This window comes from Cynocephalus volans, chromosome 12 (genome assembly GCF_027409185.1).
Source record: "Cynocephalus volans isolate mCynVol1 chromosome 12, mCynVol1.pri, whole genome shotgun sequence".
NCBI classification, from domain to species: domain Eukaryota; kingdom Metazoa; phylum Chordata; class Mammalia; order Dermoptera; family Cynocephalidae; genus Cynocephalus; species Cynocephalus volans.
Genome location: NC_084471.1, coordinates 91,184,127 through 91,211,566, shown reverse-complemented (window position 1 = coordinate 91,211,566; position 27,440 = coordinate 91,184,127). Strand labels below are relative to the sequence as shown.

At 36.8% G+C, this 27,440-nt stretch overlaps 1 protein-coding gene across 1 annotated transcript; it reads left to right on the top strand.

Moving 5' to 3' along the window:
- The first annotated feature begins 525 nt into the window (after positions 1-525).
- Positions 526-25,673, top strand: CMAS (cytidine monophosphate N-acetylneuraminic acid synthetase). The gene is made up of 8 exons (XM_063075683.1): positions 526-902; positions 7,905-8,047; positions 8,207-8,362; positions 18,279-18,412; positions 20,126-20,220; positions 20,595-20,766; positions 22,349-22,502; positions 25,076-25,673. The coding sequence occupies exons 1-8, from the start codon at positions 643-645 to the stop codon at positions 25,264-25,266; spliced, it is 1,305 nt and encodes a 434-aa protein (XP_062931753.1). The 5' UTR covers positions 526-642; the 3' UTR covers positions 25,267-25,673.
- Positions 25,674-27,440: the final 1,767 nt, after the last annotated feature.

The following is a 27,440-nucleotide window of genomic DNA, read 5'->3' as shown; positions in this document are numbered from 1 at the left end:
TGCACTACACTAGATGGGAATACTAAAGTTGACTTGCAAGTTTCTGATGCTGAGTAAATGATTTTGTTGATAGAAAGTGCCAGAGGTAGAAGCAGTTTGAGCTCATACAGAGAGTTGAGCTTTTTAAATGTTAGGTGCCTGTAGGATATTCGAATCAGTTGCTCATAATCTCAGAAAAAATGAGTCAGGAGCATAGGACAAAAATGTATATTTAAACTATAAATTTTAAAATATAAAATTTGTGTTAGGTTGCATCAGGGTGTGCAGTAGGAAACCCACTACAACAATTCTTAAGCCAGAAATTTCTTTAGCAAAAGATCAATAATCTAGTTTGCTTATTTTAGAACTCTCCAGACATTATCAAGCACCCCAGAAACCGCGCCTCCTCCAGACGTCTCTGGACTCCCCCTGCTTGGCTTAGGTCTGAGGACCCCATAATCAGAGCCCCCTTGGCCTACTAGACTCGGGCGAGGCGGCCGCGGACTACAATTCCCGGCGTCCCCCGCGAGGGGGCGTGGCGTGGCGGGGCGCGGAGCAGCCGCCCGCGCGGGCGGTCGGGCGGAGATCGGGCGACGCCGAGCTGAGGTGGCGAGGGACGAGCTCCCGGATGTGGAGAAGCTGGGGAGAAGGCGTGGGAGGAAGATGGACTCGGTGGAGAAGGGGGCCGCCACCTCCGTCTCCAACCCGCGGGGGCGGCCGTCACGGGGCCGGCCGCCAAAGCTGCAGCGCAACTCCCGCGGCGGCCAGGGCCGAGGTGTGGAGAAGCCCCCGCACCTGGCGGCCCTGATCCTGGCCCGCGGCGGCAGCAAAGGCATCCCCCTGAAGAACATTAAGCACCTGGCGGGGGTCCCGCTCATTGGCTGGGTCCTGCGTGCGGCCCTGGACTCGGGGGTCTTCCAGAGGTGCGCATGTGCGAGAGTGGGCTGCGCGGTGTGGGCGGGGGTCGGGACAGGGAGCCGGGCTGCCGGAGGGGTGGGGGGCCGCCGGGGCCGTCGCTCCTGGAAGGCGGCGATCGCTCCTGCAGGGAGCCTGCGAGATCTGGGGTGTCTGCGCTGGGCCGAGAGCCCGGGGAGGAAGGGCTCCAGCTTCCTTGTTCCGTAGGTGCCCATAGTCATGACCTGGAACAGTTCCAGTCCTCGCCCTTGAGAATGCCATTCGGGAAAGGGGAGATTACCCCTTTCCAGCAGACCTCTCTGCCCGGGTTAACCTCGCGGGGATAAGTAAAGGAGGCCACCCCCTTGCAACGTCTGTGATAATATGTGAACTCCTTTAGACAGAGGCCCTTGTTGCTCAGCCTCTGATAAACTGCTTGGTGCTCATCGATTAAGCAGGCATCAGGTTCATGAATGGAGTCGAGTGTCAGGGCTTTCTGGATCAAGTTCAGCTTAGAGATCCTTTTCTAACCTTTGAAAAATACTCTCGCTATCTGCCTGTGAGTCAGCACAATCTAGAACGCTCCTTACGTGTGTACATACGTGAGAGACAGTGGGAAGGTGTACAGCTGGCTGTTTTATGATGTGCCTGTGAATGTCTTTGGCACCTCGTCTTCCCTAAGGACAGTTTTAATTGCGCATCATTTAGAGACATTGCCCAATGCCACATTGGTCAAGAGTTACAAGCTGATGTCATTCATAAAAGAAGGGAGATAAAATTCTCTACCAAGAATGAATTTGTACGTAGCAGCTTCAACCTGATTACACTTGCATTTTCTGTTACTGTGGAAATTAAATTATTTTAACCTTTCGATGTTTTGGTTTTTAAAGAGATGACTTTTTGAAGCATATTAATTACCCATAATTAATTACCCATATTAACATATGGGTAAATGATTTTCATTTAACCAGTCTCGTTTATAAAGGTACCAAAAAGGTATAAAATTGCTAATTAATTTTTAACCCAAAGGAAGCTCGGGGTGGAGCAGGGCAAAGAGGAGTTGGCACCCAAAAGATAACACTAATGTTATAGGAAGTGTGCAAAAAAGAGATAGGGAGGGACTTGGGGATTTGGTTCAATTCAGTAACATTTACTGAGCCCTAATTTCTGCCATACACATCTGTGGGAATACCAAGATGAATGGGACATGGTTCTTGTCCTTGTGAAGCTCACAGACTTTTGAATAGTTTTACCGTAGAAAGAATACAAACTGAATAGAAGGACTGAGAGAAGTAGGTGCATCCAGGCAGCAGTGATATAATAAAATCTCATTTTTGTGGAGTGCGCTAGAGGTCAAAATCACATTCACAGTAGATTGAGAACAAAGCTATCGTTTACAACCCTTGGGTTTCATATGTCAGTATACCCCTTTCAAACTGGCTTAATGAAAAAGGGTAAGGCTTGTCTGAGGTACAATCATATTCAAGGACAAAATATTATTCATTCATTCAGCAAATATTTACCACCTGCTACGTGACAGGCAGTGTTCTTCTATATCCTGAACGACCAGTTATAGCAATAGCAGTATCAGTTCCTAGACTCTTGGAGCTTGTGTTATAATAAAGACAGACTGACAATACACAGACAAATTAATGTATTTTGTATCAGGTGGTGATAGATGTTTTTAAGAAAAATAAAGCAGGCTAAGGGGTGCTGCATTCTGTCATCAGAATCCTCAGTTTCCCTTTATGGTGTCAGGGGGGTTGTACTGAGAACTGTAGAACTCTCCACACAGGACTCCATGCAAACATTCCCAACAAGAAACTTGACCAGATTCTAGCGTGGCTTCTAGCAGCCTAAGGCCATATCTTTAGGATGATCTCAGTCCCCCTTAAAATGTCTGCCTGAGAAGGCTCAGTGCTCACGCTAGGAGAATTTACTGTTTATTCCATGGTAAACCTGGTGATAGGCCCGTGAACCCCCTTTTAGAGCAGTGACTTTAGAAAGCTTGCAATTATGAAAACGTTCCTGCCCTTTGATATGTAAAGCTACCCCCCAAAACTGTTTTCCTCAAGGACTTGAGAGCCACAGTGTCAGTGAAATGCAGACATTCTGGGAGATAACTCCCGATCTCTGTCCAAGTCTCTGTTGGAAGATATGAGCCTATCTTGCTTCAACTTGCACTAGTCCCTTTGTCATAAAGACAGAAGTTGGTTTCTCCTCCAGATAAGTACCAAATAACAAACCCAAGTGGCCTAGTCATATGGACTAACCCCCCTTAATACTCCTCAGTGCCTTTCCCTTAGCACACCCCACCCTTTAAAAAGTCTCCAGCTTTTTCAGGAAATTTGAGTTCAGTTCACGCTGGACTCTTTACCCTATTGCAATAATTACAGAACACAACCCGTCCTTACCACTTTAACTAGTATCTCGCTTCGTTTATCATTGACAGCATTCCTTATATCCTTCTAGGTTTAAGTGTAGTCAAAGAGAGCTGCTCTCCAAGCTTTAACAAAAGTCCTATTGGGTGCTCTGCTCATCCTTGAACTAGTCACTATGGCAAGGGGAACACAGTGCTTGTATTGGTATGATTTGGCCACATCCTCCACTCCTAGAGCCAGCGATGGAGCCCCCTCTGAAGCATACGACACATGTAACATGAACAAAATCGGAGTACGATGACCAAAAGTGAGGGGTAATAGATTCCATTTTGTCAAAACCCAACAAACAGCCATTACAGTAGACACTGGGGATTTTGCCTTGAAAATGATTGAAAATACATGTACATATTAAACAATGATTTTTCTGTTTCCATTTATTAAAATGCATTTGTACAAAATTCCATAAAAAAATAAATGACTCGAGTATCAACTTTTTCTGTACCAGTTTTATTTAGTACATCTAGATAGAGTGTGAGCTCCTATGGTATCTGTCTCTATACCAATAAGCAATTAGAAGAAATAAAACCGGTATTTCCCTTAACTAACATTTCTAACTCATAGTATCTCTAACTTATTATCATGTAATAGCAGGACTTTACTCTGTTCAGTTTTCATGGCTACTTTCAATCTGGCATCCTTTTTAGGGACTTAGAAAGTTCAACTCAAAAGGTGATAGAAGGGACTAGCACTACTTCCATGAAGCCTCTGCTGATCCCCTCAAGTGAAAAGCAATTGTGCCTTTGTTTCCCCATATGCAGCAACATTGTTTGTACCCTCATTTAGTGTGTGCACTACTATGCAGGGAGGTAAGATCATAGATCTTGGAGTCAAACTGTATGGATTTGAATTCCAGCTTCACCGTGTATTAACTGTGCAACTGTGGGTAAATCACTTATCTGTGTGTTAGTCTCCTTATCTGCAAAATGGACTTGTGTCTACCTCAGGCTTGCTGAGGGGATTAAGTGAGATAATGTATATATAGCCCTTAAAAAAGTGCCTGGCACATAGTATGTGATGTATTATTGACATTTTCCCCTTGTATTGGAGGTTTTTACAGTCTTCTTGTCTTCCATTGGCCATTGTTTCTGTTGGTTGTAAATGGGAAAGTTGCAGTGATCTTCAAAATTCTTTCTAGTGCTAACATTCTTTGACTTTGAAGCTTTAATGGAAATATGTCTTTATTCTCTGTTTTAGAGGTTGGCAGACTTTTTCTCTTAAGGGCCAGATGGTCTCTGTTGCGACTTCTCAGTTCTGCCTCTGTATGTTGTGAAACTGGCCATAACAATGCATAAATGAATGAGCGTGGCTGTATTCCAATAAAATATTATGAAAACAGGGGGAGGGATGGGCTGTATTTGGCCTGGGGTGACCCCTGCCATACTAGGAAAAAAAGTTCTTGTGAGTTGGTACTATCTTGTTCATCTTGGTATGCTTTATATATTAGATCATCAAATAAAATGTGTTGATTTGAATTTATTTGACTTATATGAAGCTGCAAGAGGACTTTGGAGCACTCTTTCTGCCTCCCACCTTCCCTTTCTTCAACAAATTGAAGAAAATTGTAGCTGCCTGATTTGTGTTTTTCAGGGCTAGAAGACATCTTGGAGATGATTTTGTTCAAAACCATGATTTGACTTAATTGAGGCAGGTTTCTCTGGCCTGCTCAGAATCAAAGCTAACAATACTTTTCAAGGCTGCTAAACTTTGCATACTAACTAGGATAGTTAGTAGTTATGAAAAATGCTGAGATTTTTTTTTTTTCATTTAGTTAAGAGTTATTGTTAGGGCTGACTTTATAAGAGCTTGATTTTCAATGGTGGTTCAGTGCTGTGTAAGTAAATCTCAGAACAAAGAGATTTTTAAAGTGTTGCCTAACATACTTGTGAAAAATAAACATAAGTTTTACTGTTTTCCTAGGGTGTGGATTTTTGATTAATGAATGGCCTATGCTATGTTGTTATTCCTAAAATGGCAGTTTATGATTTGAAACAACTGTCTCAGGCACCGTGGTTGATACTCCTTTTCATCCTGTTAGATGTGCTATGACTTCATTCAAGGCTAAAGCCATCCCCATTAGACTTTGACATTTACTCTACTTGATTTTAAATTTTATCAGGCCTGTTTGTTCACTTGCTCATTCCTTCTCTTTTGCCCATCCTCGTCTGATGCCCCTAAATCAGAGGAAAATAATCTATTCACTCAAGTCCCTTTAATAGGTGATTGTATTTTAAATGTATGTATGGAATGCTATTTTCGTATTCATAGTGCCATTGCCTTACATAATACATACAAGTTAGGCATTTGGACCTTTGAAGACCTGAAAGCAGGACTTCAGTTTCTAACAGATGCAGTGCGAGGTTTAACAGACAGTGTAGATGCTCCTTTATTACCACTCATATTTAAGTGAGTAGCTAACATTTATTAAATGTTTATTCTGTGGTAAGTGGTTTTTATCTAATTCTTATAACAACCATATGAGGTACCCGCTGTTATCACCACCTACATTTTGCTGAAAATTGAGGCTTAGGGAAATTATGGATTTTCCCCAGGGTCATATAGCTAGCACACAGTGGAGCCAGAATTTGCACCCCTCCCTGGCAGAGCCCACGCTCTTAACCACTTACCGTTTCATTCATTCATTAAATATATATTGAGCACATGTTATGCAGCAGGCACTGTCAAAGTGCTTTGTAAAAAAAGTCAAGCATTATAAAGAGCATAGTTATTTAACTGCTTCCTCACCTCTCTTTCCCTAATAGTTTCAAGGGAATTGTAGTACTGTATTGGCCTCAGTGTCTACCAACAGTCCAAGAGTTTCTCAAGAAAATGGACTGTTCTGTATATATTGTTATATCCCCAGTTTCCAGAGTAGTGGCTGGGACAGTATAGGCTCTCAGTAAACATTTAATGAATGAAGGAACGGATGAATGGGAAAAGGAGGAAGGAAAAAAAACCTCTTCCAAAACCTCTATTATTTGTTATTTACTTTTCAAGCATTTTGAAAAAGTCACTGAACCCTCTGGTGTTGAAATTTCATTGTAGTAAAGATCAGAACAATAAAGTAAATGGCTTCAGTAATTTACTTCAGTTAATGACATGAATTAGATGTCAGAAGACCCATCTCTTCTGCTTCTACTGATCACTTTTTACTATATATGTATAATATATACTTGCTATATTGCCATCTTATCATCCTCATTTCACCTATTTTAAAAATTCATGGGGTTTTTCATTGTTACTTCACTTTGTTATATACCTTTGACTGTGACATTTCCCCAGTGAAAAATCTGCCCCAAAATTATTTCAAATTTCAAGATGCAGGAAAATGGGGACTCCTGTGTCCTGTCTTGCACAGAGTGACAAGAATAGATGTCTTGAGACACCTTATCCTTAGCTAGTGGCTCGTCTTGTTTACCAGGCTTCCTTTGAAATTATTTTTTTTGTTGTTATTGACTTTACCCCATGTTTTAATTCCTCCTTCTACAAATATTAAAAGAAATAGGTGAAATTAATAAATGAAATCCAGAGATGTTAGAAAATTATCTTTAGTTTCTCCCTTTCTTTTCACTCCTGACAATTGAGCATAGACATGACATATAGTTTCCTTTTCCATCAGTAGATTTTGAATGTATGAGATAAAAGAACAAACATATATATTCCAAAGACTGTAAGTCATTAAAATATCTCTATGTAATATCACTATGAAAAACCATTGTGGCTAGAGTAATATCTGCATCTTCTGTTTCTAGCAATGGCAATTTGTAAAAGTCTGGGAAACAAAACTTCAGCAGAGAGTAGTATACCTCCCCAAAATAGCATTTTGCTCTTAATCATCATCTTAGAAAGTCTAAATAGGACACTATTTATGCTGTGGTTAATAGAGTTGAGTTAAACTCTCCTGGGCTAATCAAGTCATGTTCTTCAAGTCTGTTATCAATGACTATACCCCAGTTAATTCTGTGTTGAATATCTATATACCCATTGTTCATTGTTAAACAAACAAACAAAAGAAATTGATTATCTGATTATTTTGAGCCCAAATTTGGGCATTTACTCTCTTCTAAGTTTGAAACTGTTTCAGCATTATGATTTGGCTAAGGCAAGGCCATTTTTTCTTAGCAAATATATTAAAATACTTCATATAATGTAGAGATTTGGAAACTGAATAAGAAGCAGAATCTTTTTAATTTCCTTTATATTTGACTTATTGTGCCATTTTGCTTAATATATCAATAATCCTAAAAATTCTAAATATTTCCAATTTTATAAAATTATATCTAGGGCTACATAAATAATGTTTTACACAAAAAATAATCTACGTAAAATATAAATACATATCTATCTAGTATATCTATTTAGATATACCTAGTATGTTTAGGACTGCATTTTTATTCAGATATTGATATAATTAAATTAAAATACTTCATAATTCTTTAAATTTGATATTACCTTGGATCTGTAACATTTTGATGGTACAAAAACTATTCTAACATTATGTAAGCTGTATTTTAGAGTTGCAGAGCTCCTTTTTATTAATGATTTCTTTTGGTGATTTAGCTGTTTTATTTATTTTTTTTAATATCTGAACAGTGTGTGGGTTTCAACAGACCATGATGAAATTGAGAATGTGGCCAAACAATTTGGTGCACAAGTTCATCGAAGAAGTTCTGAAGTTTCAAAAGACAGCTCTACCTCACTAGATGCCATCATAGAATTTCTTAATTATCACAATGGTATGAGTTTGATTAATAGTTTATTCAAAATTTATGTAGTATCCAACTTGTTTATCACCTCACAAGACTTGTTTTAACATTTGAATTTAAGATCTTAGTATTACTCTCTTGCAAGGAACTTTATTTTGATGTCCTTTTCATTTCTTTTGTCTTCTTAAGAGGTTGACATTGTAGGAAATATTCAAGCTACTTCTCCATGTTTACATCCCACTGACCTTCAAAAAGTGGCAGAAATGATTCGAGAAGAAGGATTTGATTCTGTTTTCTCTGTTGTGAGACGCCATCAATTTCGATGGAGTGAAATTCAGAAAGGAGGTAATCTGTTACTTTACTGAGAATCAATTTTTTATATGTAAATATACTTTAGGAGTGAGGGGAGTAGAAAGGGGACAATGAAAGAGACTCTTTGATTCATAACTACAGTAGGTAATGACATGTATAATTATTTCTAAGTCTTGTTTTTGAGTCAAGACAGCGAAACCAAATTAATTCTTTGCTTTACTCTTTTCGCGTATATACTAACCCTCTATTTCTATTTGCCTTTTGAGAAAAACATGTCATTTTTCTAGATCAAATACGTTTTGATTGTTCTAGCCTTATTTGATAAACTCCATGCAAATCATATTGAAATAGAAAGCATCTACCAAAAAGTTCTGGAGGACCTCAAGAATGAAACTGCAAATTGCTTCCCCAAATTTGTAACTTCATGTATAAGAAATGTTCTGTAGGGCTCAGTAGGGGCCTGATTTCTAGCCACATAAAATAGCAAAATATGTAATAAAGAATAGAATCACTAACAAATAGGTAAATGTAACATAGGTGGGGAAAGGCAATGTGATTTCTATTAGGTGCTCTGACATTTGTTGAGCATAGGAAAACTGGCCTGATTGTCTCTAATACATGTGTGATTTAAAGGAGATAGTAAGGGAGATGCAATGAAACTGGAGAAGGTATAAAAAAGAGCAATTAATACAAGATGATGAAGATAGATTAAAAATGATTTTCCATTCTCCAAATGTGAATGTTATCAAAACCGATAAAATATATTGATGAATACATTTATGTATTGATTTCATTCAATAAACATTTATTGTTTTCTCTATGCCAGATTTTATGTTAAGCTATATGTATAAAATTTTGAACTTATTTACCAAATCCCAGAAATAAGATCTAGGAAAGATCTCTTAAATCTTAAAAAATAAATTTTTGGAGCAAATCAAGGAAACCCAGAGTTAAGCTGAATATTGAGCTTTATTGCTATATGTTTAATGTTAGATAAGTTCAAGACCTACATAGAGTAAATAGGTGATGTCTGTAGTGGATTGAATTATGTCCCCCCAAAACTCACTGAAGCTTGAATTGTGTCCCCCAATTTTATGTAGTAGAAACTTAGCCTCCACGGTGACTGTTAAAAGGGTATGAAATCCTATTATGGTAACTGAAATGTGGAGCCTTAAAGATGTGATTGGATTGTAGGACCATGCAGTAGTGAATGGATTAAAAATGGTGGTCAGGGGTGTGCTTCTGAAGGCTTTAAAAGAAGGGGAGAGTCTGTCTGTCTGATCTCTCAGCTGTCTCTCTTCCACCATCTTGCAATGTGAGACCCCTGAGTCACTGTCGCCACCACCAGATGGACTTTGGACTTCCCAGCCTCAGAAACTGTAAGCAGTAAATTTCATTTTTTTAAAATAAATCACCCAGTTCTGAGTATTTTGTTATAAGCAACAGAAATGGACTAATACAAAAATTGGTACCAGAGAAGTGGGGTGTTGCTTGTAACAAATACTTGATGTGGAAGCAGCTTTGGAACTGGGTGTCAGGCAAAGGCTGGAGGAGTTTGGAGGACTCAGAAGAAAACTAGGGAAAATTTGGAATGTTTTAGAGACTGGTTAAATGGTGGTGAACAGAATACTTATGTAAATATGGACTATAAAGACCACTCTAAGGAAGTCTCAAATGTAAATGAGAAGAGACTTATTGGAAACCGGGACAGAGATCAACCTTGCTATGAATGGGCAAGGAACTTGGCTGCATTGTGTCCATGCCCTAGGACTTTGTGGAAGTTAGAACTTAGGATTTATGAACCAGAGTATTTGGTGGAAGAAATTTCTAAGCAGCAAAGCATTAAGGAAGCTGCATGGCTACTTGTAACAGCCTACGCAGAGTTATGTTGACAAAGGCACGACATAAAGCCAGAATTTAAAAGAGAAGCTGTGTGTAAAGATTTGGAAAATCCGCATCCTGGCCATGTGGTAGAAAAGTAGAGAGTATTTTCAGAAGAAAAATTCAATGGTACTCAGAAGATTAACACAAAAGTATGGGATTATCAAGAGAAGGGGGAAAAGACCCTACAGGCATCGCAGAAGCCTGTGGGGCCAACCCTTCCATTTCAGGCCCAAAGGCCTAGGGAGACAGAATGGTCTTGGGGAACAGGCCTGAGGCACACTCCACAGGCTTGCTGCCTGGGGCCACCTTGGAATGCTGCTCCCCACACCAGCACCCCAGCTGCTTTGGCTGCCCAGGTGTGGCTGGATGCACAGCTTTGGAAAATACAAGCCAGAATCTTTGGCAGAGTCCATGTGGTGTTAGGTCTGCAGGCTCACAGAATGCCAGAACTGGGAAGGCTTGGGAGCCTCCACCCCGATTTCAAAGGATGTATGGAAAAAAGTCTGGGGGGGCTCAGGAAAAGATCTGTCTCGGGGCGGAGTCACCACAGACAACCTTCACTAGAGCAATGCTGAGCAGAAATGTGGGGTCAGAGTTGGCAGCAAAGAAACCCCAACAGTGCCATGCCTAGCAGATCCACAAGAGCAGGACTGCCATGGAGGCCCCAGACCTGCGGAGGTAACAGAGTGAACACAAGCATGGGAGAGCTAAAGTGTGGCCTGAGACTAGGAAAGCCATAGGAGCAGAGCTGCCCAAGAACTTGGGGACCCAAACCCCACACCAGCGTGGAGAGGAGGTTGAACATGGAGTCAAGGTTCATGATTCACCAGCTTTGAGATTTAATGCCTGCTCTGCTGGGTTTTGGACTTGTTTGGGACCTGTTACACTTTTCTGTTTTTTTTTTTTTTTTTTTAAAGATGACCGGTAAGGGGATCTCAACCCCTGGCTTGGTGTTGTCAGCACCATGCTCAGCCAGTGAGCAAACTGGCCATCCCTATATAGGATCCGAACCCGTGGCCTTGGTGTTATCAGCACTGCACTCTACCGAGTGAGCCACAGGCCGGCCCCTGTTACACTTTTCTTATGGCCTATTTCTCCCTTCTGGAATGGGAATATTACCCTACGTTTGTCCCACCATTGTATCTTGGAAGTAGATAACTTATATGATTTCACAGATGGGACTTTGGACTTTGGACTTGTAAGTTGAAAAAAGTTAAGACTTTGGGGATGAAATGAATGTATTTGCATGTGAAAAGACATGAGTTTTGGGGGGCCAGGGGTGGAATGTAGTGGATTGAATTATGTCCCCCCAAAACTCATTGAAATTTGAATTGTGTCCCCCAAGTTTTATGTATTAGAAACTTGGCCCCCACTGTGACTGTTAAGAGGGTGGGAAATCCCATTGTGGTAGTTGAAAGGTAGAGCCTTGAAGAAGTGATTGGATTGTAGGACCATGCAATAGTGAATGAATTTAAAATGGTGGTAAGGGGCATGGTTCTGAGGGCTTTAAAAGAAGAGGTCTTTCTCTCTCTCTGCTCTCTCTGCTTTGCTGTTTTTCACAATGTGATACCCTGCCGTCACTGAAGTCACCACCAAAGGAAGCCTTCACCAGATGTGTTCCCTGGACTTTGGATTCCTACCCTCCAAAACTGTAAGCAATAAATTTTGTTTTCTTCTAAATCACTCAGTGCTATTTTGTTATAAGCAACAGAAATGGACTAAAACAGTGTCTTAATTCATTTTCTATAGCTTATAACAAGATAACTGAAACTGGGTAATTTATTAAGAAAAGACATTTATTTCTTATAGTTTTGGAAGCTGTAAAGTCCAAGGTTGAGGGACACATCTGGTGAGGGCCTTCTTCCTGTTGGGAAATTAAGAATCCCAAGATGGCATAGAGAATCATGTGGCAAGAGGGAAGACTGTGCCAATGTGCTCCCTTCCTCTCCTTATAAAGCCACCACTCTACTCTCATGATAACTTCTTAAACCATTAACTCATTAATCCATGAACAGATTAATTTATTCATGAAGGTGTAGCTCTCATTATCCATTTACCTCTCAAAGGCCCTGCCTTTCAAATACCATAGTTGGATTTCCCACCCTCATAATACTGTTACAATGGGGATTAAGTTCCAACATGAGCTTTGGAGGGGACAAACATTCAAACCATAACAGATGACAGATCTATAAATAGCAGATTAATAAGTATTTTTTAAGAAAATTAGCAATGTTTGACGAAATATCTTTTAACATTAAGAGTGAATGTTAGAATGTTAGAGGCAGTAGCTTTGTCTTTTCATATTCTGGGTTGAAACTTCAGTTCACCTCAGTGCAGGTGACTTACCAGGAGATATATCTTGTATTGATGGACAGTGATTCTGAACCAGACTGATATTTCTTATGATTGTAATCTTATGTTTCTTGTTTATAAAATCAATATTGCTGAAAGTGCTAGCAGATTAGTCAATACTTTAAAGATTATTCTACTTTATTATCTATAACATTTGGGGTTGTTTTTAGTCATTATACTAGAACTGCACTAGTACAGTAGCCACTAGCATTGATATTCCTTGACTGTAAAATGTTACATTTCTAAGATTTAGTATGAAATAAGTATGTACAATATCTCATTAATAATTTTTTATTTATCACATGTTGAAATGAGAATATTTTTGATACACTGGGCTAAATATGTTATTAAAATTAATTTCACTTTTTTTTTACATTTTTTAAATGTAGCCACTAGAAAGTTTAAAATTACATATGTGAGGGAGGAAAGGGAGAAATTGGTAAAGGGCCATGAAAATCAATTACATTGTATATGATAGGTTAAAAAAAAACAATAAAAATAAACAAGTAAAATTACATGTGTGCCTCACATTATATTTCTGTTGGACAGCACTGTTCTAGAGATTACACTCTACCCTTTACTTGTTATAGTCTACCTCAAATTAGCATTTTACAGCTTTATTAAGAACCTCACATCAATATAGTTCTATTATCCCCTACCCTTTGTACAATTATCAGAACCATCTATTCCTACATATATTATAATCCCACTACACATTATTATATTTATTTTAAACAATAAGTCTTTTAAAAATCATTTTAAAATAGTCATTTATCTTCACCTGCATATTTATCCTTTCAGTTCTTCATTCCTATTCATATATGCTTCCATCTTGTAGTGTGCAGCTGGTGGTGACAAATTCAGCTTTTGTTTGTCTAAAAACGTCTCTAATTTGCCTTTATTTTTGAGGGGTATTTTAATTGATTATATAATTTTGGTAGGCCTTTTTTTTGTTCTTTCAGCATTTTAAGATTGCGTTTTTAAGATGTTATTCTTTTGAAGGTGCATCTTTAAGATATCATTTAATTATCTTCTGTCACCCTTTCTTCTTAAAAGAAGTCAACCATCATTCTTATTATTGTTTCTCTAAAAATAATGTATCTTTTTCTCCTTGGTCTGCTTTTAAGATTTTCTCATTATCTTCAGTTTTCTATAGTTTGATTCTGATTTGTATGGCTATGGTTTTCCTTGTGTTTATCTTGTTTGGTGTTCTCTGAGCTTCTCATATCTATAGGTTGATATCTGTCATCAGCTTTCAAAAATTCTCAGCCATTATCTCATCATATATTTTTCTGCCACATTTTCTCTCCCCTCTCTTTTTTAAATAGATTTTAAACAATTTTATGATAGCCACATGTCTCTCACATGGGTTTTGTACTATTTATTTATTCATTCATTTATCTGTCTGTGCTTCATTTTGAGTAATTTCTATTGACTTATATTTTAATTCATTGATCATTTCTTCTGACATGTTCACTGCACCATAAGTCTTATCCAGTGAATTATTTCAGACACTATGTTTTTCCATCCTGTAAGGTACATTGAGTTCTTTCTTCAGGATTCCATTTTCTGTTGAAATTTTCCATCTTTACATCCATTTTTGCAGTCTTTTCCCTCTAATTTATTTAACATAGTTATGATAGTTGTTTGAAAGTTCTTGATTGCAAATTCTAACATCTCAGTCATTTATAATTCTGTTTCTATGATTGCTTTTCTCTTGATTTTGAGTCACATTTATCTGTTTCTCCATATGTCTCATATTTTATCATTTGCCTGACATAGAGATTGGAGTACATGTTTTCCTCCAAAGAGGGCATATTCTTTCTTCTATCAGACAGATAGTATAAGGGGCTAATCACTTGAATCCAAGTAGGAGTTGGGCTGGGTTGAAACTTCAGTTCACCTCAGTGCAGGTGTCTTATCAGGAGATATATCTTGTGTGTATTGCTGACACCCATCTCACTCTGCTCTTGCTAACAGGACTTGGAATCTAATCATCACAATGCTGTAAGGATCAATGCCTTCCAGCCCATTCCGAGCCTCCTGTGCTACAGCACATTCAGCAAAAATCCTGTAGGGGGAATCATTGGATGAGAAGAACTAACTCCATGTATAGGGTTTCTGCAGATGGCAATCTGTGACTCAAGTCCACAAGGCCATTAAAAACTTCTAGTTTCTCCTTATCCTGGAAGAATCCCTCTGATTATGCCAAACTTGATCTTTCTTTCACCTTCTCCTCAAACTCAGCAAATATCCCCAGGAAGAGCCACTGCTTCTAGGAAAGAGTCATTTCTTTCCTTTTCTTCAAAGTACCACTTGAATTATCTAGTTTCTTTTTCACTGCCTGTCTCCACCACTAGATTGTGTGCTCCATGAGAGTAGAGAGAGTTGTGTCCACTGCTTTGTATCCAGTGCCTATAAATGTTACCTGCAGCCATCCAGCATGTGTTTGCTGAGTTTTTTTCCTAGGTTATATCAAACACCAGGGTGGAGTGAATAGAGGATGATTTAGTTAAGGAAGTAAGTAGAGCTTATCCCTAGAAGCCTTTACCTGCAGAAGTGACAGCCACAAGTGAATAAAGATTCTCAATAACCACCACTATTAAACACACACACCTGTGCACATATGTATCCACACATGTCCACACTCAAATTCAGGAAAAATTTAGTGAAAGGCAAGGGAATCTCTGTATTCTAATACCAAAAGCTTAATTTATTACCTCATGTTATAATCATTAATGTTGATATTACTGAGCCTTCATTATCAGTATAATAAACAAACAATTTATTTATTATTATGTGTAATAAATTTTTTAAATACTGGTAAGAATGTATAATACACTACATAAACAGGTCCATCAATATAAAAGCTTTACTAATTTAAAGGGGAAAGCTTCAGTTTTCTGTAATAATTACATGAAAGTAATTTTCCAACCACATCAGGAAAGTAACACATACATTGTATTTCTTTTTTTTAACAGACTCAAAATAAAATTTATTGAGAGCAAAATAAAAATGTATTGTACATATAATAGCTCTGTGACATTTGCAGCTTTAACATTTAGGGGTTTTTTTTGTTTTGTTTTGTTTTGTTTTGCCACAAAACAAATCTTTTTTTTTTTTTTTTTTGACCAGTAAGGAGATCGCAACCCTTGGCTCGGTATCGTCTGCACCACACTCAGCCAGCGAGCGCACCGGTCATCCCTATATGGGATCCGAACCCGCAGCCTCTGTGCTATCAGCGCTGCACTCTCCCGAGTGAGCCACGAGGCTGGCCCTGCCACAAAACAAATCTTAATACATTTTAAAAGACTGAGATAATAGAAAATATGATCTCTGACCATAATAACAGAAGGATATTTAGAAAATTCACAAATGTGTGGAAATTAAACAGCACTCTCCTAAATAAACAGTGGGTAAAAAAGTCACAGGGAAATTAGAGAATACTTTGAGATAAAAATCAAGCGCAACTTATCAAAATTTATAGGATACAGGGCCCATGTAGTGCTTAGAGGAAAATTTACACTTGTAAACACCTATATTAAAAATTAGAAAAATCTCAAATCCGTAACATGAACTTCCACTTTAAGAAAATAGAAAAAGAAGAGCAAACTAAAGCAAAAATATAAGGAAATAACAAAGATTACAACAGAAATATATGAAATAGAGATTAAAATACAATATCTCTATTCTCAAATCAACAAAATCAAAAATCGATTCTTTAAAAAGATCAACAAAATTTGTAAACCTTTATCTAGACTGACCAAAAAAAGAGAGAAGACCAAAATTACCAAAATCAGAAATAAGCAGGGGCATTATTACATTGTTATTATGGTTTTTTATGATGGTAAGATTTAGTTTCTTTCTCTTTCTTGTTTGCATTTTTGTTCTACCACTGGGTTTTTTTTCTTTTTTGTGTATTCGTGGTAGTGATTATTGTTTTATGGATTCCTGATGCAGGACTTCTTTGAGGATTTCTTGTAGGGCTAGTTGTGTGGTGGTGAACTCCCACAGTTTTTGTTTGCCTGGGAAATACACTATTTTTCCTCATTTCTGAAGGATAGCCTTGCTGGCTACAGTATTCTGGGCTGACTTTTTTTCTTTTAGTATTTTGAATATATCATTCCATTTTCTTCTGGCATGTAGAGTTTCTGTTGAGAGGTCTGCTGTTAGTCTGACATTGGCTCCCTCATAGGTGACTTTATGCTTTTCTCTTGCTGCTTTTAAGATTCTCCCTTGACCTTTGCTAGTTTGACATTAAATGTGTGTTGGAGAGGATCTTTTTGGGTTGAATCTGTTTAGGGATCTTTGAGCCTCCTGGATCTGAAGATCTGTCTCTCTCTCTCTCTCTCTACCTGGGAACTTTTCCATTATTATTTTGTTGAATAGGTTTTTCATGCCTTTCCTTTCTCTTCCCCTTCTGGAACACTTATGATTCCAATGTTTGTGTACTTAAGGTTGTCTGCTAGCTCTCTTAGATTTTCTTCATTTTTTAAAATTCTTTTTTCCAGGGGCCGGCCCGTGGCTCACTCGGGAGAGTGTGGTGTTGAGAACCCCAAGGCCCCGGGTTCGGATCTTAAAAAAAAAAAAAAAAAAATTCTTTTTTCCTTTTTTTTTTTGTTTGAAAAGGCTATCTTCAAGATCAGAAATTCTTTCTTCTGCTTGTTCTAGCCTGCTGCTTAAGCTGTGAGTTGTGTTTTTTTTATTTTATTGAGTGAATCTTTTAGTTCCATGAGTTCTGCTACATTCTTTTGTAAGGTATTAATCTCTTTGTAAATTTCCTTCTTCATATCCTAGATTTTTTTTTTTCTCATTTCATCATGCTGTGTAACTGAGTCTTCTTATATCTCTGTGAGTTTCCTTAAGATTGTTGCTTGGAATTCCTTTTCTGTCATTTCAAGGATTTCCTGCTACATAGGGTCTGGTATTTGAGAATTACTATATTCTTGTGGTGGTGTAATTTTCCTGAGTTTTTGTATTTCTAGCATCTCTACACTGATGTCTGGTCATCTAGAAGAGCAGTTGCTTTTTCTATTACTCTGAAGTAGGCTTCGCAGAGAGAGATGTCCTCTTCTTTTTCTGGTCTCTGCCAGTGACTGTCCTTGTGTCATTGAAGTCGAGTATCTAGCCGCTGCCTCCACCGCTGTGGCACCAAGCTGCTTTTTTGGCAGCCATGGCTGTAGTGGTGGTGGCTGTGGTGGGCCACCTCTGTGGAAGTGGTGTTTTCGGTGTGCGCTCTTGCCTGCTTACGGGTGAGTGTTGCTGCCCTCGGCTCCTCTCTAGGACCCCAGGTGTTGCTGGCCTGCCTGCTTCTGGGCATAGCCACATGTTGTATTTCTATAGATGAAAATGATGAGAAATAGATTCAGGGATTCAAATATTGAATATGGGTATTTTATGACAAGTTCAGTTCTTGTGAAGCTACTTTGCTTTGATGTCCCAAAGCGCTATATTTGTATAAATACCTTAAAACCTTAATTATTTCAAATTCCTTTATACAATGCTTTATTTTTCTATTAACAATTAGAAAGCAAATACAAATCATCAGAATTATTTGATATTTTGTTCCTTTAAACATTTTTTTTCAGTTATGTATCTAGATACAGAAATATTCTACATTCTTAATTCATTTTTATTTGCTTTTTAAAAATTAATAAATGAACACTTTTTGTATTCAAAGCAATGTGGACTTATTGTAGCTTTTGTCTTTTAGTTCGTGAAGTGACTGAGCCTCTGAACTTGAATCCAGCTAAACGGCCTCGTAGACAGGACTGGGATGGAGAATTATATGAAAATGGCTCATTCTATTTTGCTAAAAGACATTTGATAGAGATGGGTTATTTACAGGTTTGTACCTTCATTTTGCAAGATCCTTTTAAGCCTTTTTCTATGTGTACTTTGAGTTCTAGGGAAGAATATGGCACAGTTTGTAAAGGACAGTATCAACCCGTAGAGGAAAGTCAATAGCCGATAAGATTTTTCATCTTAGGCGTTTATCCTACAGGTTTACCCCAGGGTGATCTTTCCAATCCATTGAGTAAATACAAAAAGAATTCTTCTCCAACTGTAACATTAAGATAAAAAATGAATCAAGTACTCAATGTCTCCACGTATCCTGGTATTCATATTATTCCCTCCAGAACTGTAATCCATGTTTGTTTTGCAGTTAGGTTGTGTCTGTATGGTTTAATAACCTCTATTGCTTTTAAAAAAAGACAAAAATCAATGTAGGAGAGGTGAAAGAGCATCAACCTGGGCACAACGTTCTAGTTCTAACTCTATATCTAACTATAAACTTGAATACATCATTTTATCTATTCTGATTCTCATTATTCTCATTTTAAAGTAAGTCTCTTATCTTTACAACCTACATGGTTGCATCATATATTTGTTAATTTATTAATTTTAGCTATAGCTATTGTTTATCCACTGCTTAGCATATAGCCAGGACTATATCGAACACTTTACATAGTTGTCTCATGTAATCTGCTTAGCCGTTGAATGAAGTGCACATTCCTATTCCAGTTTTACAGAGGAGGAAACTGCAGCTCTGAAAAATGAAATAATTGACTCAAGGTGAAAACAGCTAATAAATTGTACTGTTAGGATTTGGATTCGGGTCCTTGTATTACTGAAAGTAGCATTAAAAAAAAAAATCTACACTCTGCAGAAAAATTCTAATGTAACTTATGCTCTGAGGAAAACAGGAAGAAGCATGTTTTCCAATCTTCTAGTCAATGTGTAGGCAAACTGTAGACTGCATATTTAGTTAAGTTCAAGTGTTCAGGAAAATTAGATTTGACACATATGGATACCACCCTCACCAAGCTCTTTTCTAAGGAGCACTGTGGTGTAACCCTTTTCTAAAGTATGGATAAAAATGATGTTTCTCATTGTAACAAAATGTGTGATTTTTGGCAATTCTGAAAAACAAAATTTTCCGTAATTGGTCTGATCATTCAAATTATTACTGTGAGAGGAAAGGCCCTTTCTCCTGCCCTCTTGCCCCCAAATCAGAAGACTGCCCTGCCTTTGTCTATATGTGACCTGAACAACTGTTATCCACTCTTCCTCTGTAATTCAGGGATCTGAGACAGTTCTGTACAACAGATGTTATGGTTATTTTTCCTCCCCTATCTTGCCTGTTAGTTGCAAATTGGAACAGAAGTTCCAAAATCCTTTATACTGCTTTTGGATGATGATGGGAGAGACTTCCAGAAAACAGGAGTATACAATTAAGGGATTTTCAGAAAATCCCTTGTGGTCAGAATACTGGAGGGTAGATATTATTTCTGCTTTTTTCAATCTTAAACTAGAAATCTATTTAAATAAAAATAGGGAACTTGCACTGCGTAGATAGATTTGAAAAGTGTTAAGACTTTTTGTTTTGTGTGTACTTTCCCATAAAAAAATCATTTGTTGTAGGTTACTGATTTTACTGGGTTATCAATTTTTCTCAGTACTGTAGAAACAAAATCACTGTTTTGTGTTATAATAAAGTTTTTGGTTTATGTGAATGAATGTTAAAAACAGTACTCATGACATTTGTACTATCTTTAGGGTGGAAAAATGGCATACTATGAAATGCGAGCTGAGCACAGTGTGGATATAGATGTGGATATTGATTGGCCTATTGCAGAGCAAAGAGTACTAAGGTAAAAAAAAAAAAAACTTCTATAGCATTTGTTCTAGAACCTAACATTATTTTTAGTTGATATGCTTAACTGTACTTCTGGACACTGATTTCTAATACTCCAAACATCTTAGGATCTTTGTAATTGGTTTATTCCTGTGGAAAAGATGTGTACGAAACATGCTTTTAGGTGGTTTATTCAGTAGCCCAAGATACACGTAGTCTGGTTTAACGAAAGTATTTATAGTTCTTGCGCTGTAAGTTGAAGTGTATATGTGAAGTAAATTTGAAGAGTGATGTTTAAATAATTGAGTGGAGAATGAGTTTTTCAGTTCACTGATAAGGGAATGATTAGTATTACATTTGTACTCAAAGGTCTATTTTGGTTTCTTTTAGATATGGCTATTTTGGCAAAGAAAAGCTTAAGGAAATAAAACTTTTGGTTTGCAATATTGATGGATGTCTCACCAATGGCCACATTTATGTATCAGGAGACCAGAAAGAAATAATATCTTATGATGTAAAAGATGCTATTGGGATAAGTTTATTAAAGAAAAGTGGTATTGAGGTATGTGCTTCCTGAATATAGCAATACTTTATAAGATTTTGATTCAGCGCCAAAGAACATGCAAGGAATTAAAATATATAAATTTTTAGAATTATTAAAATATCTGAAATATAGCCTCTAGTTGCCTAGAAAAATACACTATTTATTTTTAATTAGTAGAATTAGTAATTTGTCTCATCAGCAAATAATATTTTTTGGTTTTTTTAATAAGTGTAAACATATTACTTTTAAACAGGAGCTATCTAGTATTTCTTACAGGATCTTGCAACAAGAAAGATTTTCTAGATAATAGGTGTCAGCGTTTAGAAAATGGCAAATATCCTGTGGATTTTTTTTCTTTTCTTTTTTTTTTAAAAATTTTTCATGTGTTTTTTAAATTAAATTATCTTACAATTTTAAGAAATACATTCTTAAACCAAAGAAAATCACATAAAATATAAGGCAGGGATGCAAAAATAATTTAAAAGAATAGAAAAAATAAACATGACCAGACATCACAGGATAGGAAGCATTTTTGAGGGTAGAATTTAGCTTTGAGTATACCCTGACAACTGGCTGAGTTCTAATTGACCAGTAACAGGCAGCAGGCAGTTTGTCTGCAAAGTCTTTCTCTGGCTCAGTTGCAAGGAGTCACTTTTGTAAGGACCCTTACATAAGCCATACCAGGTCACAGAGTGAACTGTGATTTTGCAAAAGGCAGAACCATTGTTCAGGGATGTTTTCTTATTACAGAGGTCGCATAGGACCCTGGCTGCCTGTCCCCAAGACATGCTGACCAAGAGAGCTCTCTGCCTGCACTTGGACTCCCTACACGGGCAGCTCCCCTTGCCAGGCACTAGGTCTCTAATTGCTGTGGCATTTAGGAGTCTCTGGGAGGGTCTGAGACCCTCCTGCCCATCCTCTTCTCCCCTTCGCTCCCTTCTTTAGCATCTCCCGCCTCACTAATGATGACATTTTCACCAAGTGGCAATAACAAGAGAAATTAGTTCACAGCCTTTGGCAACTGAACATTGAGCATTCAGATTAAACTTTCAGAGGGAAAAATATAATCTGCGCATGCAGGGAAATTATTTGGTATTTGAGAAAGACTTCCGGGTGGAACAGTCAGCACAAACCATATCCTGTGGATTTCTAATGTAGCTTATTCTTATAAATGAAATTTTTAATTCAAAATGACTTTAAGTGTATTTTTAAAAATGAAGGCTAATTATTGTTATAATTCACTAGATTTCTTAAATATGTGTTGCTAAGCTGCACAAGAAAGAGAGACATTGCTCTGGATGAATTAAATTATAGGAGAATCTTAGATTATATCAAACAACGTATGTTATATTTTTACCTGTAGATAGAATCCATTTTATTGCAGAAAACTGTCTCACCTTTATTGGACTATTAGAAATAAAACAACCTTTATTTTAAAGTGTCAGCATTTTTAAATGAGTTTATTTTAAATAATTGGTCCTTTAGAAGGTCCAAAGGATTGCTATTTTGTGACTTGGATTATTTACAAGGTTTTATTTTATTATTACATATTTCTGTTTCCTTCACTTTCTAATTTTTTCTTCCTTTTTTTTTTTTAAAGGTGAGGCTAATCTCAGAAAGGGCCTGTTCAAAGCAGACTCTCTCTTCCTTAAAACTGGACTGCAAAATGGAAGTCAATATATCAGACAAGCTAGCAGTTGTAGATGAATGGAGAAAGGAAATGGGCCTGTGCTGGAAAGAAGTGGCATATCTTGGTTGGTACCTTTTTATTCAGCCATAGTAAAATGAACCAGGATTTTTTTTTTTTTTTTTTTTGTAAGAAAAATAGATAAGTAAAATTCCCCAAATTGACATGATTGTAGGGAGATAGGAACTCTCTTACACTGCTGACCAAAGCATTAAACTGGAACAGCCTTTCTGGAGGTTTGTTTGATAATACATGTCAAGCGTAGCCTGGTAGAATGATTACCAGCACTGCACCACTGACTACCCAGTTTTGAATAAGATAAGCCTTGTTTCCTCATCTGTAAACTGGAGATGTCAAGAGTACATGTGACAACATAGGGATATTGTAGGGATTAATAAAATAATCTGGATAAAGCACCTCGCAGAGTTTCTAGTAATAGGAATTACACTCTGAATATTTTTTGTGCTATTATTAAAACGTATATAGTTTTTCTCTCCAAATTCCAATTCCAGGAAAGAAATTGTACAAATGTGCCAATAGCGGAGGAAAACGGAACCTACCTAAATATTCTGCAAAAAATAGAATATTCATAAAATGGATACTATGTAACTACTGAAAATGATGCTATGATCTATATTTATTGATGTGGTCAGATGTAGCAATAAGCTTTTCTCTTTAAATAGTAAGCAGATATATTTATCAGGTGCCTATGATATGCAGGCATGGAACTGGGTGCTGGAACTGTAAACTTACTGCTTACAGAGCTTACACTCTAATGATATCAACATTTTAAATATTAATAATGACAAGTAATTAAGATACGTGATAACTATAAATCATATATGAAATAAATATTTACAAGGGTAATAGGAGCCTCAAAAGAAGCAAGACAGGAGTACTTTGGAAGCATATCATCTGGGGACTTCAGGAACAGTCTTTGACTCACATGTCAAGATTCGATGGGGGAAAACACTTACAGAGCATTTATTAGAGAATGATCCAATTTTTGTAGGAAGGAAACTGTTATAATGGGACATATAACAAATTCCAGCTATACTTATCTATGGGACCTTAAGCAAACTTCTCTACATCTTAGTTTTCCTATTTGTAATATAAACATAAACCAAAATTTATATGGCCAATGGAAAGAAAAACAAAGATAATATAAAATGCTAAATGTAGTGCCTACATGCAAGGGCTATTCAAAAAGTTCATAGAAAGATTCATATTATCTTAATTCTATTTTTCCACGAACTTTTGGAAGTACCCTCATGTAGTAATAATAAGTGCATCATTTATATAGGTAAAACTCTAGAATTATATATGCCAAATGTAATGATTATTCATAAACAGTGATAATTAGAATGATTTGAGGATCTTTTTGCCTTTATTTAAAAATTTGTTTTCTACCAAGGATATACATTATTTATATAACATTTTTTAAAAAACACTATAAAAAGTAGAGATGAGAAAATGAAGACAATAGAGAATAGCCTCCAAATTTTTATTTTAAAAATCAGAGCAGTGTTTTGTAAGGGGTACATTAAGTGTATAAAATATATTTAAAAATATATACTTAAAAATATCAACACTATGTAAGTAAAATTTAGCAAATAAAACTTAAAGACTGGATGATACAAAGAAATACTAACTTTAATTTTTATCACTTTTCAGTGAAAACAATTCAAATTTAAATACATTTACTAATAAAAGAAAAATTTCAGTAGAACATAAATGTAGAACAAATTTAAAACATACACTCTTAACCAGCATTTTATTTGTAGTATTTGAACTAAAGTATAGTAATAATTAATTATACTCAGAATGGTGAATTTAAAGTACTGGGAGCTTCTGAAATTCATCCCAAAAAAAGGAGGAAGGGAAAAGAAAGGATATAATTAGGTCATTGTGATTTAGTATTTATTTTAATTCTTTTAAAATGGTAATTTTTCAAAAACTAAGTGGCATATAAATCAGAGAGAACTATGACAGATTAAAAGAGAGTTAAGATACATATCAACAAAATGCAGCATGTGGACCTTATCTGGCTCCTGATTCAAATAAAGCAACTAACTATAAAAAGACTATTTTGAGACAATTTGGGGATATTTGGACATTTTCTAGGTTATTGGATGATATTAAGGAATTATCGTTGATTTTGTGAGTTTTATATCATGGGGTTAAAATATAATGTCTGAGAATTTCTTCCTCCTCTCTCCCCGCCAAAAAAACTAGGGGATAGGGAGTAGAGAAAAGTATGGATAAATGATCTAAAATGTTGATAGTTATTCAGTATGAACTTAGGGTTGTTGCATATGTTTGAAATTTTCTTTAATAAGAAATTTAGTTTGTAATTTATGTAGAGATTTTCTAATAATCGTAGTATGTATGGCAAGCAGAAAGTATACTCCCATTCTCCTCTAGCTGATAAGAGTTTATTTTTAATTGCTTAGGGAAAACCCTAAACTTCAATTATACTTTAAAGTATTTTTGTTTTGTCTAATCTTTAGATTCTTATATGCAGTTCCTTAGGTCTTAACTAAAGTTACCAGAGTTACTTATTGGTTGCTGTTTGTATTATTTAGCTAGAATATTCTTTATCACTTTAAATGTGTAATCAGTATTTATTTTACTTGATAGGAAATGAAGTGTCTGATGAAGAGTGCTTGAGGAGAGTGGGCCTAAGTGGCGTTCCTGCCGATGCCTGTTCCACTGCCCAGAAGGCTGTTGGATATATTTGCAATTGTAATGGTGGCCGTGGTGCCATTCGAGAGTTTGCAGAGCACATTTTCCTACTAATGGAAAAGGTTAATAATTCATGCCAAAAATAGAACTAGTGTAATATTGGGAAAGAAAGGATACAGCCTTCTTTAGCCACTTTGTTTTATTTTAAGTACAATTCCATGTTGTAATGTTACAGAGGATGTGATTTGATTTGCTTTGTGATATATGTTAATATCATTTAAAAGCAAAGTCTTCTCAATTATCATTCCAGAAACTATGAAATAATTGTGCTCTACTTTTCTCTTTATGCAAGATAATTATTTAGACATCAATAATAGTCTTTCTCAGATTTTTAGTAAATGCAGGTAAGAACATAATCAAAATTGACTTTTTATCGTACCCTGTAAAACTGTGTGTTTGTGTGCTTTCAATGATGCTGGGATTTTATTTATTTGGGGACAGTGTGTCTGGTAAATATGCCCTTCTATTCATTAATAAAATTACATTTCACAAACTCGATGAAAACTGCCTTATGACTAAAGAAGTTTATCATGCATTTTCTTTATTTCCTTTAACACTAACCATGCAAGGTTTTTTTTGTTTTTGTTTTTTGTTTTTTGGCAGCTGGCCAGTAAGGAAATCCAAACCCTTGACCTTGGTGTTATCAGCACTGTCCTCTCCCAGGTGAGCTAACCGGCCAGCCCCTAACCGTGCAGTCTTAATGAGAAGCAAGGCATTAGATGCCAGGTGTAAAGCATCTGATTGTACTTTACATGTATGTGTGTATAGCACATACATACAGATACAAATACCCAAATAAATGCATATATTGTGAATATATTGTTATATATTGACTTGAGAAGGCAGAGTAAATCATTTTCAGTTACCTCTGAGGTAATCGTGATTTTGTATACTGTGAATGGGGCATGATCTCATCAGTGTGGACACTTACCTGATAAATACTAACCATTTCCTGTGAAACGTTTACATCTATTTCCACCATAAAAAGAATTCGTATGAAACTCTTGACAAGAAGCAAGACATTCAGGCAGGCCAAAGCTACACAGGAAGCTGTTTTTCTGTCAGGACATGTTGGATCTGCACAGTTCAGTGTCTGCTCCTATAGGACAGACACAAGTTGGAGGGATAAAAAGAATCATCTTCCATTTTAATTTCCTTCCAATCTTATCCTGGTTTTACACTCTTCTTCCTGACTTTATTTGCTCCTACCCTCTTAACTTCACATATCCCCAAATGTTCTAACTCTACGTCTTGCTGTTCCTCGGAGATCACATCTCTATACAAGGTTTCAACTACAACCTCCAGATGACTCTCATACTTATCTCCAGCCCCAATACTCTGTTGTGAGGTCTGCCTGCATCTCAAACTCATTATGTTATAGACCAGAATACTGAACTTCACCTCTCAAACTGCTGATTTTTTCAGTATTAAGACATTATAGCTTTCCTCAGTTTACCCTTTTTGTCTCTGTTTAGACACCAAATCTTGACCTTGATACTACTAGCCCAGTGTCCTTTCAGTTTATTCAATACTATTACTAGATTAATTGTCATCGTTTTTGCTGTTATCCTTTTCAAAATCTTTGTGACTTCATGCTGACCACAGAATAAAATATACTTCAGTCCAAACATTGTAGTCTGGATACAACCTAATATTTCCAGCCATAGTTCCTGATTTTTATGGGTCCCTCCACCCGAGTCAAGCTATTCTGCTTAATTCTCCAACAATGCATTTATTAGCCTATTCCTTCTCAAGTCCTACCTTCATCAGCATGAATCATTCATTCCTCAAAAAACTTTTGCTAAAATACCTCCCAAAGTAATTACTATGTGTGAATATAGATTATATTGGAGTCATTGTTTCATTCCAATGACCAAATCCAAGTACAAGGAGACAATTCAGTCCTCACTGTTACAACTACTTCCTGTGTTCCCATTAGTAGGAAATCTTGTGAAGAATGGATCATATGTTCAGCTCTGTCAAACAACCACCAAAAATCTGGAGGGAGAGGCACATCCAGAGAGATATAGTACTTGATACTTACTTACCTGGAGGAGAAGCTGCTGGTTGCTATAAACTGATAGGAACACTTAACTAGTAATTTTGATAATTTTGATGAATTGCTGGAGGCTCAGTGTGGACTAGTGGGAAACTCACAGAGGCTGCTATCATGGCGGGGGGTGGGCGGCACACACATACTTTCCCTCCAAGAATACCGACAGGTTCTCACAGGGAGGATCTGAGGATTCACAAAGAATCC